This window comes from Nerophis ophidion, linkage group LG06, assembly GCF_033978795.1.
Source record: "Nerophis ophidion isolate RoL-2023_Sa linkage group LG06, RoL_Noph_v1.0, whole genome shotgun sequence".
NCBI lineage: Eukaryota > Metazoa > Chordata > Actinopteri > Syngnathiformes > Syngnathidae > Nerophis > Nerophis ophidion.
In genome coordinates this window covers 18,219,891-18,238,503 of record NC_084616.1, presented here as the reverse complement: position 1 = coordinate 18,238,503, position 18,613 = coordinate 18,219,891, and the positions used below count along the sequence as shown (strand labels likewise).

Below are 18,613 nucleotides of genomic sequence, written 5' to 3'. Positions count from 1 at the left end.
GCGCTGCATCTCCATGGCGAGGATATCAACTCCATGGCGATGAAATCATTTCCATGGCGACGATATCATCTCCATGGCGACGATGTCATCTGTGCAGCAACTTCATAGTGACGATATCATATCAATGGCCAGGATATCATCTCCATGGCAACGATATCATATTCGTGCAGCACCTTCTTGGCGGCGATATCATTTCCATAGCGGCGATATCCTTTCCATGGTGACGATATCATCTCCGTGCAATATCTTCATGGCGATAATATCATATCTATGGCGACGATATAATCTCCATGGCAACGATAACATATCCATGCAACATCTTCATAGAGACGATATCATAGCCGTGTCAACGATTTCATATTCGTGTTACATCTCCATGGCAAGGTTATCATCTCCATGGTGACGATATCATTTTCATTGAGACGATATCCTCTCCATGGCGACGATATCATATCTGTGCAATATCTTCATGGCGATAATATCATATTCATGGCAACGATATCATATCCGTGCAATATTTTCATGGCAATAATATCATATCCATGGCGAGGATATCATCTTCATGGCAACGATATCATTCATAATCGTGCTGCATCTCCATGGCGATGATACCATTTCCGTGGCGATGATATCCTCTCCATGGCAACGATATCATATCCGTGCAATATCTTCATGGCGATAATATCATATCCATGGCGACGATATCATACCCGTGGAGCAACTTCATAGTGACGATATCATATCCATGGCAAGGATATCATATTCGTGCAGCATCTCCTTGGCGGTGATATCATTTCCAAAGCGGCGATATCCTTTTCATGGTGACGATATCCTCTCCATTGAGACGATATCATCTCCATGGCGACGATACCGTATCAGTGCAATATTACATGGGGATAATATCTTATCTATGGTGACGATATCATCTCCATGGCAACGATATCATATCCGTGCAGCATCTTCATAGTGATGATATCATATACATGATGAGCATATCATCTCCATGGCAATGATATCATATCCATGCAGCATCTTCATAGTGACGATGTCATGTCTCCGGCGACGATATCATCTCCATGGCGATGGTATCCAATCGGCGCAGTATCTCCAGGGGTGGAAGAAGAGTCACGGGTGACGTGAAGAAAGGAATGAGGAAGAAAGAAAAGGGGATGCTGGGAAGAGAAGAGGCTGGATAATGAGCTCTCCTCTGACACATCCTCCTGTTTCCATGGAGACCAAGCAGCCAATCAGGCGGCCTGATGAGGACGGCACTACTGAGAGGATGGAGGGTGGAATCAGGCGAGGTGCGTCAGGAGCGACACGTCTTCTCCTGCTCCTGGAGACACTTCCTGTGGGTCACATGGTCAACAACGCCGTCCGCGGCACCCTGGTCAGGCCTGTCAATCATTCTACCGCCATCTTCTCCCGCCAGCAGCACGACCCTCCCCCCCCGCAACCCACCCCCCCTCATCTTGGATGCTCCTCGCTCCATCAGGCGTCTGCTCTTTGGCAGCTTGGCTGGTGCGGGCGGGCGAGCGAGCGAGGGAGAGAGAGAGGACGTGCGCACGCCATCCCGCCATCGGCGCCCGTGGAGCAGCACACAGGAAGGATGGACAAGCCGAGCGTGTGGCGCGCCGTGGTCAGCAGCACGGACCCCCGCCGAGCACGAGACCCGGGCCCCCACCCCAGCAGGCCGGGCTCCGCCATGGGCTACCGGCTGTACGACATGTGAGTAGCGCCACCGCCATGGCGAGTGCTGAGTCACGTCCCACATGCGCACCTTCTCTGTAAACAAGCCCCGCCGCCCCTCCCATGGCGGCGGGCTGCGGGCTTTGATGTCGACCATGGATTTGACCGCAGGAAGGACCGCCGGCTGATTTTATGACGCGATGGCGGTTGTCGTCACGGCGACGCAATTTAGTTTTTGTTGGCACTCGCATCTTTGTGTGACGTCGCAGATGTTGCATCATCAGAACATCTCAATGTTGCGTCCCAAAATCATCTGTGTGCTTGCACCCTGAAATCATTTGTGTGCTTGCACCCTAAAATCATCTGTGTGCTTGCACCCTAAAATCAACTGTATTCGTGCACCCTAAAATTATCTAAGTGCTTGCATCTCAAAATCATCTGTGTGCTTGCACCCTAAAATCTTCTGTGTGCTTGCACCATAAAATCATCTTTGTGTTTGCACCCTAAAATCATCTGTGTGCTTGCACCCTAAAATCATCTGTGTGCTTGCACCATAAAATCATCTTCGTGTTTGCACCCTAAAATCTTCTGTGTGCTTGTATCTCAAAATCATGTGTGCTTCCATCCCCAAATCATCTGTGTGCTTGCACCCTAAAATCAACTGTATTCGTGCACCCTAAAATTATCTAAGTGCTTGCATCTCAAAATCATCTGTGTGCTTGCACCCTAAAATCAACTGTATTCGTGCACCCTAAAATTATCTAAGTGCTTGCATCTCAAAATCATCTGTGTGCTTGCACCCTGAAATCATTTGTGTGCTTGCACCCTAAAATCAACTGTGTGCTTGCACCCTAAAATCAACTGTATTCGTGCACCCTAAAATTATCTAAGTGCTTGCATCTCAAAATCATCTGTGTGCTTGCACCCTAAAATCTTCTGTGTGCTTGCACCATAAAATCATCTTTGTGTTTGCACCCTAAAATCATCTGTGTGCTTGCACCCTAAAATCATCTGTGTGCTTGCACCATAAAATCATCTTCGTGTTTGCACCCTAAAATCTTCTGTGTGCTTGTATCTCAAAATCATGTGTGCTTGCATCCCCAAATCATCTGTGTGCTTGCACCCTAAAATCAACTGTATTCGTGCACCCTAAAATTATCTAAGTGCTTGCATCTCAAAATCCTCTGTGTGCTTGCACCCTAAAATCAACTGTATTCGTGCACCCTAAAATTATCTAAGTGCTTGCATCTCAAAATCATCTGTGTGCTTGCACCCTAAAATCTTCTGTGCTTGCACCATAAAATCCTCTTTGTGTTTGCACCCTAAAATCATCTGTGTGCTTGCACCCTAAAGTCATCTGTGTGCTTGCACCATAAAATCATCTTTGTGTTTGCACCCTAAAATCTTCTGTGTGTTTGTATCTCAAAATCATGTGTGCTTGCATCCCCAAATCATCTGTGTGCTTGCACCCTAAAATCATCTGTGTGCTTGCATCTCAAAGATCACCTGTGTGCTTGCACCCTAAAATCTTCTGTATGATTGCACCATAAAATCATCTTCGTGTTTGCACCCTAAAATCTTCTGTGTGCTTGCATCCCCAAATCATCTGTGTGCTTGCACCCTAAAATCATCAGTGTGCTTACGTCCCAAAGTCAACTGTCGGCTTGCATCTCAAAATGTGCTCACATCTCAAAATCATCTGTGTGCTTGCACCCTAAAATCATCTGTGTGCTTGCATCTCAAAGATCACCTGTGTGCTTGCACCCTAAAATCTTCTGTATGATTGCACCATAAAATCATCTTCGTGTTTGCACCCTAAAATCTTCTGTGTGCTTGCATCCCCAAATCATCTGTGTGCTTCCACCCTAAAATCATCTGTGTGCTTACGTCCCAAAGTCAACTGTCTGCTTGCATCTCAAAATGTGCTCACATCTCAAAATCATCTGTGTGCTTGCACCCTAAAATCATCTGTGTGCTTGCATCTCAAAGATCACCTGTGTGCTTGCACCCTAAAATCTTCTGCATGATTGCACCATAAAATCATCTTCGTGTTTGCACCCTAAAATCATCTGTGTGCTTGTATCTCAAAATCATTTGTGTGCTTGCACGATAAAATAATCTTTGTGCTTGCGCCCTAAAGTCATCTGTGTGCTTGCATCTCAAAATGTGCTTACATCTCAAAATCATCTGTGTGCTTGCACATCAAAACCATCTGTGTGCTTGCGTCCCAAAATGATCTAAGTGCTTGCATCTCAAAATGTGCTCGCACCCTAAAATCATCTGTGTGCTTCCATCCCAAAGTCATCTGTGTGCTTGCACCCTAAAATCATCTGTGTGCTTCCATCCCAAAGTCATCTGTGTGCTTGCACCCTAAAATCATCTTATGACTTTATGACGTGTGTGTGGAAGGAACTCTGTTGGTGTTATGACGTGTGTGTGTGGAAGGAACTTTGATGGCGTTATAACGTGTGTTGAATTAACTTTGATGGCATTATGATATGTGTGTTGAATGAACTTAGAGGGCATTATGACGTGTGTTTTTGGAATGAACTTTGATGGCTTTACCGACGTGTGTGGAAGTAACTTTGAGGGCATTATGACGTGTATGTGTTGAATGAACTCTGATGGCGTTATGACGTGTGTTTGGAATTAACTTTAATGACTATGACGTGTGTGTTCAATGAACTTTGATGACTTTATGACGTGTGTGTTAAATTAACTTTGATGGCGTTATGACGTGTGTGTTGAATGAACTTTGATGGTGTTATGATATGTGTCTTGAATGAACATAGATGGCATTATGACGTGTTTGGAATTAACGTTGATGGCTCTATGACGTGTGTGTGGAAGTAACTTTGAGGGCATTATGACGTGTGTGTGTGTTGAATGAACTTTGATGGCGTTATGATATGTGTGTTGGATGAACTTAGATGGCGTTATGACATGTGTTTGGAATGAAATTTGATGACTATGACGTGTGTGTGGAATGAACGTTCATGACTGTATGACGTGTGTGTTAAATTAACTTTGATGGCGTTATGACGTGTGTGTGGAATGAACTTTGATTACTTTATGACGTGTGTGTTAAATTAATTTTGATGGCGTTATGACGTGTGTCTGGAATGAACTTTGATGACTTTATGACGTGTGTGGTAAATTAACTTTGATGGCGTTATGACGTGTGTTTAGAATTAACTTTGATGGTGTTATAACATGTGTGTTGAATTAACTTTGATGGCATTATGACGTGTGTTTAGAATGAACTTTGATTGTATTATAACGTGTGTGTTGAATTAACTTTGATGGCGTTATGATATGTGTGTTGAATGAACTTAGAGGGCATTATGACATGTGTTTTTGGAATGAACTTTGATGGCTTTACTGACGTGTGTGTGGAAGTAACTTTGAGGGCATTATGACGTGTATGTGTTGAATGAACTCTGATGGCATTATGACATGTGTTTCGAATGAACTTTAATGACTATGACGTGTGTGTTGAATGAACTTTGATGAATTTATGACGTGTGTGTTAAATTAACTTTGATGGCGTTATGACGTGTGTGTTGAATGAACTTTGATGGTGTTATGATATTTGTCTTGAATGAACATAGATGGCATTATGACATGTGTTTGGAATTAACTTTGATGGCTCTATGACGTGTGTGTGGAAGTAACTTTGAGGGCATTATGACATGTGTGTGTGTGTGTTGAATGAACTTTGATGGCGTTATGATATGTGTGTTGGATGAACTTAGATGGCGTTATGACGTGTGTTTGGAATGAACTTTGATGACTATGACGTGTGTGTGGAATGAACTTTCATGACTGTATGACGTGTGTGTTAAATTAACTTTGATGGCGTTATGACGTGTGTGTGGAATGAACTTTGATTACTTTATGACGTGTGTGTTAAATTAATTTTGATGGCGTTATGACGTGTGTCTGGAATGAACTTTGATGACTTTATGACGTGTGTGGTAAATTAACTTTGATGGCGTTATGACGTTTGTTTAGAATGAACTTTGATGGTGTTATAACATGTGTGTTGAATGAACTTTGATGGCGTTATAATATGTGTGTTGAATGAACTTTGATGGTGTTATATGTGTCTTGAATGAACATAGATGGCATTATGACGTGTTTGGAATTAACGTTGATGGCTCTATGACGTGTGTGTGGAAGTAACTTTGAGGGCATTATGACGTGTGTGTGTGTTGAATGAACTTTGATGGCGTTATGATATGTGTGTTGGATGAACTTAGATGGCGTTATGACATGTGTTTGGAATGAAATTTGATGACTATGACGTGTGTGTGGAATGAACTTTCATGACTGTATGACGTGTGTGTTAAATTAACTTTGATGGCGTTATGATATGTGTGTTGGATGAACTTAGATGGCGTTATGACGTGTGTTTGGAATGAACTTTGATGACTATGACGTGTGTGTGGAATGAACTTTCATGACTGTATGACGTGTGTGTTAAATTAACTTTGATGGCGTTATGACGTGTGTGTGGAATGAACTTTGATTACTTTATGACGTGTGTGTTAAATTAATTTTGATGGCGTTATGACGTGTGTCTGGAATGAACTTTGATGACTTTATGATGTGTGTGGTAAATTAACTTTGATGGCGTTATGATGTTTGTTTAGAATGAACTTTGATGGTGTTATAACATGTGTGTTGAATGAACTTTGATGGCGTTATAATATGTGTGTTGAATGAACTTTGATGGTGTTATGATATGTGTCTTGAATGAACATAGATGGCATTATGACGTGTTTGGAATTAACGTTGATGGCTCTATGACGTGTGTGTGGAAGTAACTTTGAGGGCATTATGACGTGTGTGTGTGTTGAATGAACTTTGATGGCATAATGATATGTGTGTTGGATGAACTTAGATGGCGTTATGACATGTGTTTGGAATGAAATTTGATGACTATGACGTGTGTGTGGAATGAACTTTCATGACTGTATCACGTGTGTGTTAAATTAACTTTGATGGCGTTATGACGTGTGTGTGGAATGAACTTTGATTACTTTATGACGTGTGTGTTAAATTAATTTTGATGGCGTTATGACGTGTGTCTGGAATGAACTTTGATGACTTTATGACGTGTGTGGTAAATTAACTTTGATGGCGTTATGACGTGTGTTTAGAATTAACTTTGATGGTGTTATAACATGTGTGTTGAATTAACTTTGATGGCATTATGACGTGTGTTTAGAATGAACTTTGATTGTATTATAACGTGTGTGTTGAATTAACTTTGATGGCGTTATGATATGTGTGTTAAATGAACTTAGAGGGCATTATGACATGTGTTTTTGGAATGAACTTTGATGGCTTTACCGACGTGTGTGTGGAAGTAACTTTGAGGGCATTATGACGTGTATGTGTTGAATGAACTCTGATGGCATTATGACGTGTTTCGAATGAACTTTAATGACTATGACGTGTGTGTTGAATGAACTTTGATGAATTTATGACGTGTGTGTTAAATTAACTTTGATGGCGTTATGACGTGTGTGTTGAATGAACTTTGATAGTGTTATGATATGTGTCTTGAATGAACATAGATGGCATTATGACATGTGTTTGGAATTAACTTTGATGGCTCTATGACGTGTGTGTGGAAGTAACTTTGAGGGCATTATGACGTGTGTGTGTGTGTTGAATGAACTTTGATGGCGTTATGATATGTGTGTTGGATGAACTTAGATGGCGTTATGACGTGTGTTTGGAATGAACTTTGATGACTATGACGTGTGTGTGGAATGAACTTTCATGACTGTATGACGTGTGTGTTAAATTAACTTTGATGGCGTTATGACGTGTGTGTGGAATGAACTTTGATTACTTTATGACGTGTGTGTTAAATTAATTTTGATGGCGTTATGACGTGTGTCTGGAATGAACTTTGATGACTTTATGACGTGTGTGGTAAATTAACTTTGATGGCGTTATGACGTTTGTTTAGAATGAACTTTGATGGTGTTATAACATGTGTGTTGAATGAACTTTGATGGCGTTATAATATGTGTGTTGAATGAACTTAGATGGCATTATGACGTGTGTTTGGAATGAACTTTAATGGCTCTATGACGTGTTTGTGGAAGTAACTTTGAGGGCATTATGACGTGTGTGTGTTGAATGAACTTTGATGGCGTTATGATATGCGTGTTGAATGAACTCTGATGGCGTTATGACGTGTGTTTGGAATGAACTTTAATGACTATGACGTGTGTGTGGAATGAACTTTGATGACTTCATGACGTGTGTGTTAACTTAACTTTGATGGCGTTATGACGTGTGTGTGGAATGAACTTTGATGGCGTTATGAAGTGTGTGTGTGGAATGAACTTTGATGGCGTTATGACGTGTGTTTGGAATGAACTTTGATGACTATGACGTGTGTGTTGAATGAACTTTGATGGCGTTATGACGTGTGTTTGGAATGAACTTCAATGGCTTTATGACGTGTGTGCTGAATAAACTTTGAGGGCGTTATGACGTGTATGTGTTGAATGAACTTTGATGGCGTTATATGTGTGTTGAATGAACTTCGATGGCGTTATGACGTGTGTGTGGAATGAACTTTGATGGCGTTATGACGTGTGTGCTGAATAAACTTTGATGGCGTTATGATGTGTTTTTGTAATGAACTTGGATGGGGTTATGATGTGTGTTTTGACTGAGATTTGATGACTTTATAACATATTTTGAATTAACTTTGATGGCTGAAGTGTTGCATGATGGGTCTGCAATCTACACAATAGTGTGTACTATTAGTGTGTACCATCTATACGATACTTTGTACTATTAGTGTGTACCATCTATACAATACTGTACTATTAGTGCGTACAATCCATACAATAGTGTGTACTATTAGTGTGTACCATCTATACAATACTCTGTACTATTAGTGTGTACAATCTATACAATGGTGTGTGCTATTAGTGTGTACAATCTATACAATAGTGTGTACTATTAGTGTGTACCATCTATACAATATTCTGCACTATTGGTGTATACAATCTATACAATATTGTGTACTATTAGTGTGTACCATCTATACAATTCTCTGTACTATTAGTGTGTACAATCTATACAATAGTGTGTACTATTAATGTGTACAATCTATACAATAATGTGTACTATTAGTGTGTACATCTATACAATACTGTGTACTATTAGTGTGTACAATGAATACGATAGTGTGTACAATCTATACAATAGTGTGTACTATTAGTGTGTACCATCTATACGATACTTTGTACTATTAGTGTGTACCATCTATACAATACTGTACTATTAGTGCGTACAATCCATACAATAGTGTGTACTATTAGTGTGTACCATCTATACAATACTCTGTACTATTAGTGTGTACAATCTATACAATGGTGTGTGCTATTAGTGTGTACAATCTATACAATAGCGTGTACTATTAGTGCGTACCATCCATACAATACTCTGTACTATTAGTGTGTACAATCTTTACAATAGTATGTGCTATTAGTGTAAACAATCTATACAATATTGTGTACTATTAGTGTGTACAATCTTTACAATAGTATGTGCTATTAGTGTAAACAATCTATACAATATTGTGTACTATTAGTGTGTACAATCTATACAATAGTGTGCACTATTAGTGTGTACCATCTATGCAATACTCTGTACAATTGGTGTGTACCATCTATACAATATTGTGTACTATTAGTGTGTACTATCTATACAATACTCTCTACTATTAGTGTGTACCATCTATACAATAGTGTGTACTATTAATGTGTACAATCTATACAATAATGTGTACCATTAGTGTGTACATCTATACAATACTGTGTACTATTAGTGTGTACAATGAATACGATAGTGTGTACAATCTATACAATAGTATGTACTATCAGTGTGTACAATCTATACAATAGTGTGTACTATTAGTGTGTACAATTTATACAATAGTGTATACAGTTCGTGTGTACAATCTATACAAAAGTGTACTATAGTGTGTACAATCTATGCAATAGTGTGTATTATTAGTGTACACTATCTATACAATGGTGTGTACTATTACTGTGTACAATCTACACAATAATGTGTACTATTAGTGTGTACCATCTATACAATATTGTGTACTGTTAGTGTGTACAATTATGTGTACTATTAGTATACACAATCTATACAAAAGTGTGTTTTATTAGTGTGTACAATCTATACAATAGTGTGTACCATCTATACAATAGTGTGTACTATTAGTGTGTACAATCTTCACAGTAGTGTGTACTGTAGTGTGTACAATCTATACAATAGTGTGTATTATTAGTGTGCACCATCTATACAATGGTGTGTACTATTACTGGGTACAATCTACATAATAACGTGCACTATTAGTGTGCACCATCTATACAATAGTGTGCACTGTTAGTGTGTACAATAATGTGTACTATTAGTGTACACAATCTATACAAAAGTGTGTTCTATTAGGGTGTACAATCTATACAATAGTGTGTACCATCTATACAATAATGTGTACTATTAGTGTGTACAATCTTCACAGTAGTGTATACTATTAGTTTGTGTGTTGTGTTTGATTCTGCACATTCATTGAACCAGCAGTACATTCATGTTGTCATCCTGCTACCTGTGTGCCAGCTGTTGAACCAGCAGCACATTCATGTTGTCATGCTCATTCAAACACATCAGTACAGTACTGTAAAATATGACAGGATAAGTCCTTTAAAATATGACAGGGTGAGTACAGTAATACATGACAGGATCAGTACAGTAAAAAATGACAGGATGAGTACAGTAAAATGACAGGGTAGGTACAGTAATATATGACATGATTAGTACATTAAAAATGTGACAGGGTGAGTACTGTAAAATATGACAGGATGAGTACTGTAAAATACGACAGGATGAGTACTGTAAAATATGACAGGGTGAGTACAGTTAAATATGACAGGGTGAGTACAGTAAAATATGACAATATGAGTACTGTAAAATATGACAGGGTGAGTTCTGTAAAATGTGACATTAGTACTATAAAATGCGACAGGGTGAATACAGTAAAATATGACAGGATGGGTACAGTAAAATATGACAGGATGAGTACAGTATAATATGAGATGCTGAGTACAGTAAAATAAGACAGGGTGAGTACAGTAAAGTATGACAGGGTCATTATAGTAAAATATGACAGGATTAGTACAGTAACATATGACAGGGTGAATGCTGTAAAATATGACAGGGCGAGAACAGTAAAAAAACGACAGTGTGATTACAGTGAAATGTGACAGGGTGAGTACTGTAAAGTATGACAGGGTGAATACTGTAAAGTACGACATGGCGAGTACAGTTAAATATGACAGAATGAGTACAGTTAAATATGACAGGGCGAGTACAGTAAAATATGACAGGATGAGTACAGTAAAATATGACAGGATGAGTACAGTAAAATATGACAGGATGAGTACAGCAAATTATGACAGAATGAGTACAGCCAAATACGACCGGGTGACTTCAGTAGAGTATGACAGGGTGAGTACAGTAAAATACGACAGAGCGAGTACAGTAAAATGACAGGGCGAGTACAGTAAAATATGACAGGATGAGTACAGCAAAATATGACAGGATGAGTACAGTAAAATACGACCGGGTGATTTCAGTAGAATATGACAGGGTAAGTATGGTAAAATTCGACAGGGCGAGGACAGTAAAATGACAGGGTGAGTAATGTAAAATACGACAGTATGGGTACAGTAAAATTTGACAGGATGAGTACAGTAAAATATGACAGGATGAGTACAGCAAAACATGACAGAATGAGTACAGTAAAATACGACCAGGTGATTTCAGTAGAATATGACAGGGTGAGTACAGTAAAATACGACAGGGCGAGTACAGTAGAATGACAGGGCGAGTACAATAAAATATGACAGGATGAGTACAGCAAAACATGACAGAATGAGTACAGTAAAATACGACCAGGTGATTTCAGTAGAATATGACAGGGTGAGTGCAGTAAAATACGACAGGGCGAGTACAGTAAAATGACAGGGTGAGTACAGTAAAATATGACAGGATGAGTACAGCAAAATATGACAGGATGAGTACAGTAAAATACGACCGGGTGATTTCAGTAGAATATGACAGGGTAAGTACAGTAAAATTCGACAGGGCGAGTACAGTAAAATGACAGGGTGAGTATGTAAAATACGACAGTATGGGTACAGTAAAATATGACAGGATGAGTACAGTATAATATGAGAGGCTGAGTATAGTAAAATACGACCGGGTGATTTCAGTAGAATATGACAGGGTGAGTACAGTAAAATACGAGAGGATGAGTACAGCGAAATGTGACAGGGTGAGTACTGTAAAATACGACAGGGTGAATACTGTAAAATATGACAGAATGAGTATAGTTAAATATGACAGGATAAGTACAATAAAATGACAGGGTGAGTACAGTAAAATATGACAGGATGAGTACAGTAAAGTACGACCGGGTGATTTCAGTAGAATATGACAGGGTGAGTACAGTAAAATACGACAGGGCAAGTACAGTAAAATGACAGTGTGAGTAAAGTAAAATACGACAGGGTGAGTAGAGTAAAATATGACAGGATGATTACAGTAAAATATGACAGGGCAAGTACAGTAAAATATGACAGGGCGAGTACTGTAAAATACGACAGGATGGATACAGTAAAATATGACAGGATGTTTGCAGTAAAATATGACAGGGCGAGTACAGTAAAATATGACAGGGTTAGTACTGTAAAATACGACATGATGAATACTGTAAAATATGACAGGATGGGTACAGTAAAATATGACAGGATGTTTACAGTAAAATACGACAGGGCGAGTACAGTAAAATATGACAGGGTTAGTACTGTAATATACGACATGGTGAATACTGTAAAATACGACAGGATGGGTACAGTAAAATATGACAGGGTGAGTACAGTAAAATACGACAGGGCAAGTACAGTAAAATATGACCAGGTGAATACTGTAAAATACGACAGGATGTTTACATTAAAATACAACAGGGCGAGTACAGTAAAATATGACAGGGTGAGTACAGTGAAATGTGACAGGGTGAGTATAGTAAAATAATTGAAAGTGAAATAATATATCATAACCTGACACCTGCTGGCAGGTGAAAATACTGCAGGTGTGGCGATATGATTATTATTTGTATTCATATGTTTTATGGTAAACATCACAGCTGCTTTACATGTAACACTTATATCCACCCATGGATGACAACATTCATGTCTTCATTCATACCAGAAGAAAAGCAGTTTTGCTCATAAACTAATGTATTCATTTGTCAATGTTCAAATGTGCCTTCAACGATGATTGAAGTGGTGATGTACAGTAAATGTGGAATTAGTTGCAATCATTTGTTGGAAGAATTAATTCCATTGAGTCAAGTTTAATGTCCCCTTTTACTGTTATTGCTTGCAGCTCATTTGTCTTGATGGACTTTGACAAACGAGCAGCCATTAGAGCACATTATTTACCTGCAAATGTCAAAGAAAACAAAGACTATTTATTTGTTGTTTCATGTGTATTCTGTATGCGTACACATTGCAGTCTGTACCCTTGTGTGTTATATATGTGTATATGTATATATGTATGTATATATTATATCGTATTATATATATTATGTATACATCCATCCATCCATCCATTTTCTAACGCTTGTCCCGTTCGGGGTTGCTGGGGGTCGTTGGAGCCTATCTCAGCTGCAATAGATATATATATATACATATATATATATATATATATATATATATATATATATATATATATATATATATATATATATATATATATATATATATATATGTGTCTATATGTAGGTGTGGTGATTGGCTCATGAGTTACCTAGGATGTGTTTCCGTCTGTGGCGGCATGTTGAAATTATTTCACTGCACTTGTTGAGGGATGACAGGTCTGGATGATATATAATAAACCGTTTATCTTTTAAGCATATGTTGCATCTTGTATAACAACTGATGTAAGGTGTGCTGGATGCAAAAATTTCCCATGTTATTGAATATTCAACATTATTGTCTTTGAGGTTCCAAATGTGCTTGCTGAGTTCTGTAGAATTCCGCAAAGTCTGGTTTCTAAAGGAGGCCTTGTGATTATTCCATCTGGCTTTAAACTCTCCTTCGGTTAATCCTACGTACGTGTCGGATGTGTTAATGTCCTTGCGTGTTACCTTTGCTTGATAAACGACTGATGTTTGTAAGCACCCCCCGTTGAGAGGGCAATCAGGTTTCTTGCGACAGTTACATTCCTTATTGGTTTCAGAGTCGTTTAGTCTGGGGGTAGGCAGTCCTTTTGCAATTGCTTTGTTGTGGTTTGAAATGATTTGTTGTATGTTATTCATACAGCTGTAGCTCAATTTAATGTTGTTCTTGTTGAATATTTTTCTTAGGGTGTTGCCTTCGGGGAAGTGTTTGTGGCATTGCGCTCTACCACGGTATCGAGCACTATTCTCTGGATAATCCAATCAAGACATATATATATATATATATTTTTTTTTTATATATATGTTTTTATATATATATACATACATATATATATATATATATATATATATATATATATATATATGTATATACATATATATATATATGTATTTATATATATATGTATATATATATCTTTATATATATATGTGTGTGTGTGTGTGTGTATATATATATATATACACACACATATATACACACACATATATAAATATATGTGTGTGTGTATATATATTGATATATGTATGTATGTATATACATATGTGTAAATGTGTATATAAATATGTATGTATGTATTTTATATGTATGTTAGTATATATGTGTATGTATGGATTTTTTATATATGTCTATGTGTGTGTATATATGTATGTATTATATATGTATATGTGTGCATATATGAATATATTCATATATGTGTGTGTGTATATGTATATATATATATCAATCAATATATATGTGTATATGTGTATATATATGTGTCTGTATGTATATATGTGTGTATATGTGATGTATGTATATATGTGTGTGTACATATATATATTTATGTATGTATGTATATATACAGTATAGTTATCTACATATATATCTACATACATATATCTACACACACACACATATATATAAACACACACACATACTTTTTAAAACATACTTTTTCCATACGTTTTAACGACCTGTCTATATATAAACATGTACTTTTGTCCTTAAAACTATTTTATTTTAAAGCAACAAAACATGAACTGATTGACTTGTTGAAGTAAAATTTTAAGCTTCTTATTGGACAGAAAGGTCCTGACGTGTGAATGTTTGTTTATTACACTTGTGGGCACACACTTTACATTGGAGTGTTTGTGAACACATGAATGTTTGGAGAGTACAGGCAGAAAGTCATCATCTCATCTTGATATCAATATTAGTTCGATATCAGCAAAAACATGTGATCATGTGTGTTTGCAGGTACAATGTGTGATTTGGTGCGATACAAGCAGTCCTGACGAGTGTTTATTTGTGTGTGATATTATGTGCGACACAAGCAGTCTTGCAGCATGTTTACTTGTGTGTGATATCATGTTCGATACAGGCAGTCCTGCAGTGTGTTTACTTGTGTGTGGTATCATGTGCGATACAAGCTGTCTTACAACATGTTTTTGTGTGATATCATGTGCGATACAAGCAGTCCTGCAGTATGTTTAGTTGTGTGTGAAATCATGTGCGATACAAGCAGTCCTGTAGCGTGTTTACTCGTTATATCATGTGCAACACTAACTGTCCTGCCACGTGTTTACATGTGTGTGACTGTGATATCATGTGCGATACAATCAGTCTTGCATTGTGTTTACTTGGGTCTGATATCATGTGTGATACAAGCAGCAGTGTTCACTTTTGTGTACTATCATGTACGATATAAGCAGTCCTGCACCCTTTTTATATGTGTTTGATTTCATGTGCGATACAAGCAGTCCTGCAGCGTGTTTACTTGTGTGTGATTTTATGTGCGATACAAGCTGTCCTGCAGGGTTATTTGCATGTGATTTCCATGTACGATATCAGCAGTCATGCAGAGCGTTTACTTGTGTGTGATATCATGTGCGATACAAGCTGTCCTGCAGTGTGTTTACTTGTGTGCGATATCATGTGCAATACAAGCAGCCCAGCAGCGTGTTTGCTTGTGTCTGATATCATGTGCGATACAAGCAGTCCTGCAGAGTGTTTACTTGTGTGTGATATCATGTGCGATACAAGCAGTCCTGCAGTGTGTTTACTTGTGTGCAATTTCATGTGCGATACAAGCAGTCCTGCAGCGTGTTTACTTGTGTGCAATATCATGTGTGATACAAGCAGTCCAGCAGCGTGTTTACTTGTGTCTGATATCATGTGTGATACAAGTAGTCCTGCAGAGTGTTTACCTGTGTGTGATGTCATGTGCGATACAAGCAGTTCTGCAGCGTGTTTACTTGTGTGCGATATCATGTGCGATACAAGCAGTCCACTAGCGTGTTTACTTGTTTGATATCATGTGCGATACAAGCAGTCCCGCAGAGTGTTTACTTGTGTGTGATATCATGTGCGATACAAGCAGTCCTGCAACCATTTTTCCTTCTGTCTGATATCATGTGCGATACAAGCAGTCCACTAGCGTGTTTACTTGTTTGATATCATGTGCGATACAAGCAGTCCTGCAGCGTTTTTACTTGTGTGTGATATCATGTGCGATACAAGCAGTCCTGCAGCGTTTTTACTTGTGTGTGATATCATGTGCGATACAAGCAGTCCTGCAACCTTTTTTCCTTCTGTCTGATATCATGTGCGATACAAGCAGTCCACTAGCGTGTTTACTTGTTTGATATCATGTGCGATACAAGCAGTCCTGCAGCGTTTTTACTTGTGTGTGATATCATGTGCGATACAAGCAGTCCTGCAGCGTTTTTACTTGTGTGTGATATCATGTGCGATACAAGCAGTCCTGCAGCGTGCTTACCACATTACTGTTGTAGAAAATGCCAATATAATCACTGACCACATGCAATGTGATGATTAATGCGTCTAAATTTAGTACGTGTAAAAAGTCTGTGCGAAGGAGGCCATCGCGCTGCAACTTTGTCAACATGTTTAGACCGTCAAAAATACAAATATTAGATCTTGTTTCAGTTCAGCAATATTATTTTATAAGTGTATAGCTGCTTGATGACTTAAAGATGTTTGTTTTTTCACGTTGAATATTTATTATTCACATATGTGACAAATAATTGTTGAAATATCCATTTCGTTATGCCTGGAAGGTTCACACACTCACAGTTAGGGGCAACATCTTCCAGGAGAGCACCTTCTAAAATCCACATGTTTATTATACACGTGTGTCAATGATGTACATGTTTATTATACACTTGTGGCAATAATGTACATGTTTATTATACACTTGTGGCAATAATGTACATGTTTATTATTCACGTGTGTCAATGATGTACATGTTTATTATACACTTGTGGCAATAATGTACATGTTTATTATACACTTGTGGCAATAATGTACATGTTTATTATAAACGTGTGGCAATAATGTACATGTTTAATTATACACTTGTGTCAATAATGTACATGTTTATTATACACCAGTGTCAATAATGGACATGTTTATTATAAACATGTGTCAATAATGGACATTTTTATTATACACTTGTGGCAATAATATACATGTTTATTATAAACATGTGTCAATAATCGGCATGTTTGTTATACACTTGTGTCAACAATATACATGTTTATTATACACTTGTGTCAATGATGTACATGTTTATTATACACTTGTGTCAATAATGTACATGTTTATTATACATTCGTGTCCACAATGCACATTTATCATACACTTGTGTCAATAATATACATATTTATTATAAACCTGTCTATAATGTAAATGTTTATTATACACTTGTGTCAATAATGTACATGTTTATTATAAACTTGTGTCAAAAATGGACATGTTTATTATACATTTGTGTCCACAATGCACGTTTATCATACACTTGTGTCAATAATGTACATTTTTATTATAAATGTGTGTCAATAATGTACGTGTCTATTATGGAATTGTGTCAATAATGTACAAGTTTATTATGGAGTTTTGTTAATAATATACATGTTTATTAAGAGTTATGTCAATAATATACATGTGTATTATAAATTTATGTCAGTAATATATATGTTTATTATACACTTGTGTCAATAATGTGCATGTTTATTGTAGAGTATGTCAGTAATCTACATGTTTATTATAGCGTTATGTCATTAATCTACATGTTTATTATACACTTGTGTTAATAATGTAGATGTTTATTATAAACGTGTGTCAATAATGTACATGTTTATTATACACGTTTGTCAATAATGTATATGTTTATTATAAACGTGTGTCAATAATGTACATGTTTATTATACACTTGTGTCAATAATCTACATGTTTATTATACATGTGTCAACAATGCATGTTTATCATACACTTGTGTCAATAATCTACATATTTATTATAAACGTGTGTCTATAATGTACATGTTTATTATACACTCTTGTCAATAATGTACATGTTTATTATAAACATGTGTCAATAATGTACATGTTTATTATACACTTGTGTCAATAATCTGCATGTTTATTATACATTCGTGTCAACAATGCATGTTTATCATACACTTGTGTAAATATTGTACATATTTATTATAAGCGTGTGCCTATAATATACATGTTTATTATACGCATGTGTCAATAATGTACATGTTTATTATACATGCGTGTCAATAATGAACATGTTTATTATACACGTGTCAATAATGTACATGTTTATTATACACGTGTGTCAAT

The 18,613-nt window shown here is 37.3% G+C and overlaps 1 protein-coding gene across 7 annotated transcripts in view; it reads left to right on the top strand.

Moving 5' to 3' along the window:
- iqsec1b (IQ motif and Sec7 domain ArfGEF 1b) overlaps positions 1-18,613 on the top strand; it is a 216,124-nt gene that overhangs the window by 71,101 nt on the left and 126,410 nt on the right. For 3 of the 7 annotated variants that reach the window (XM_061902912.1, XM_061902909.1, XM_061902910.1), the window contains exon 1: positions 1,509-1,728. The exons of 2 other annotated variants lie outside the window; for them this stretch is intronic. In XM_061902912.1, coding sequence (XP_061758896.1) covers positions 1,610-1,728 — 119 coding nt within the window. In that variant the 5' untranslated portion in view covers positions 1,509-1,609. Of the gene's footprint in view, positions 1-1,502; positions 1,729-18,613 lie in introns of those variants that run through there. 2 more of the 7 variants (XM_061902901.1, XM_061902908.1) reach the window with 2 other exon arrangements.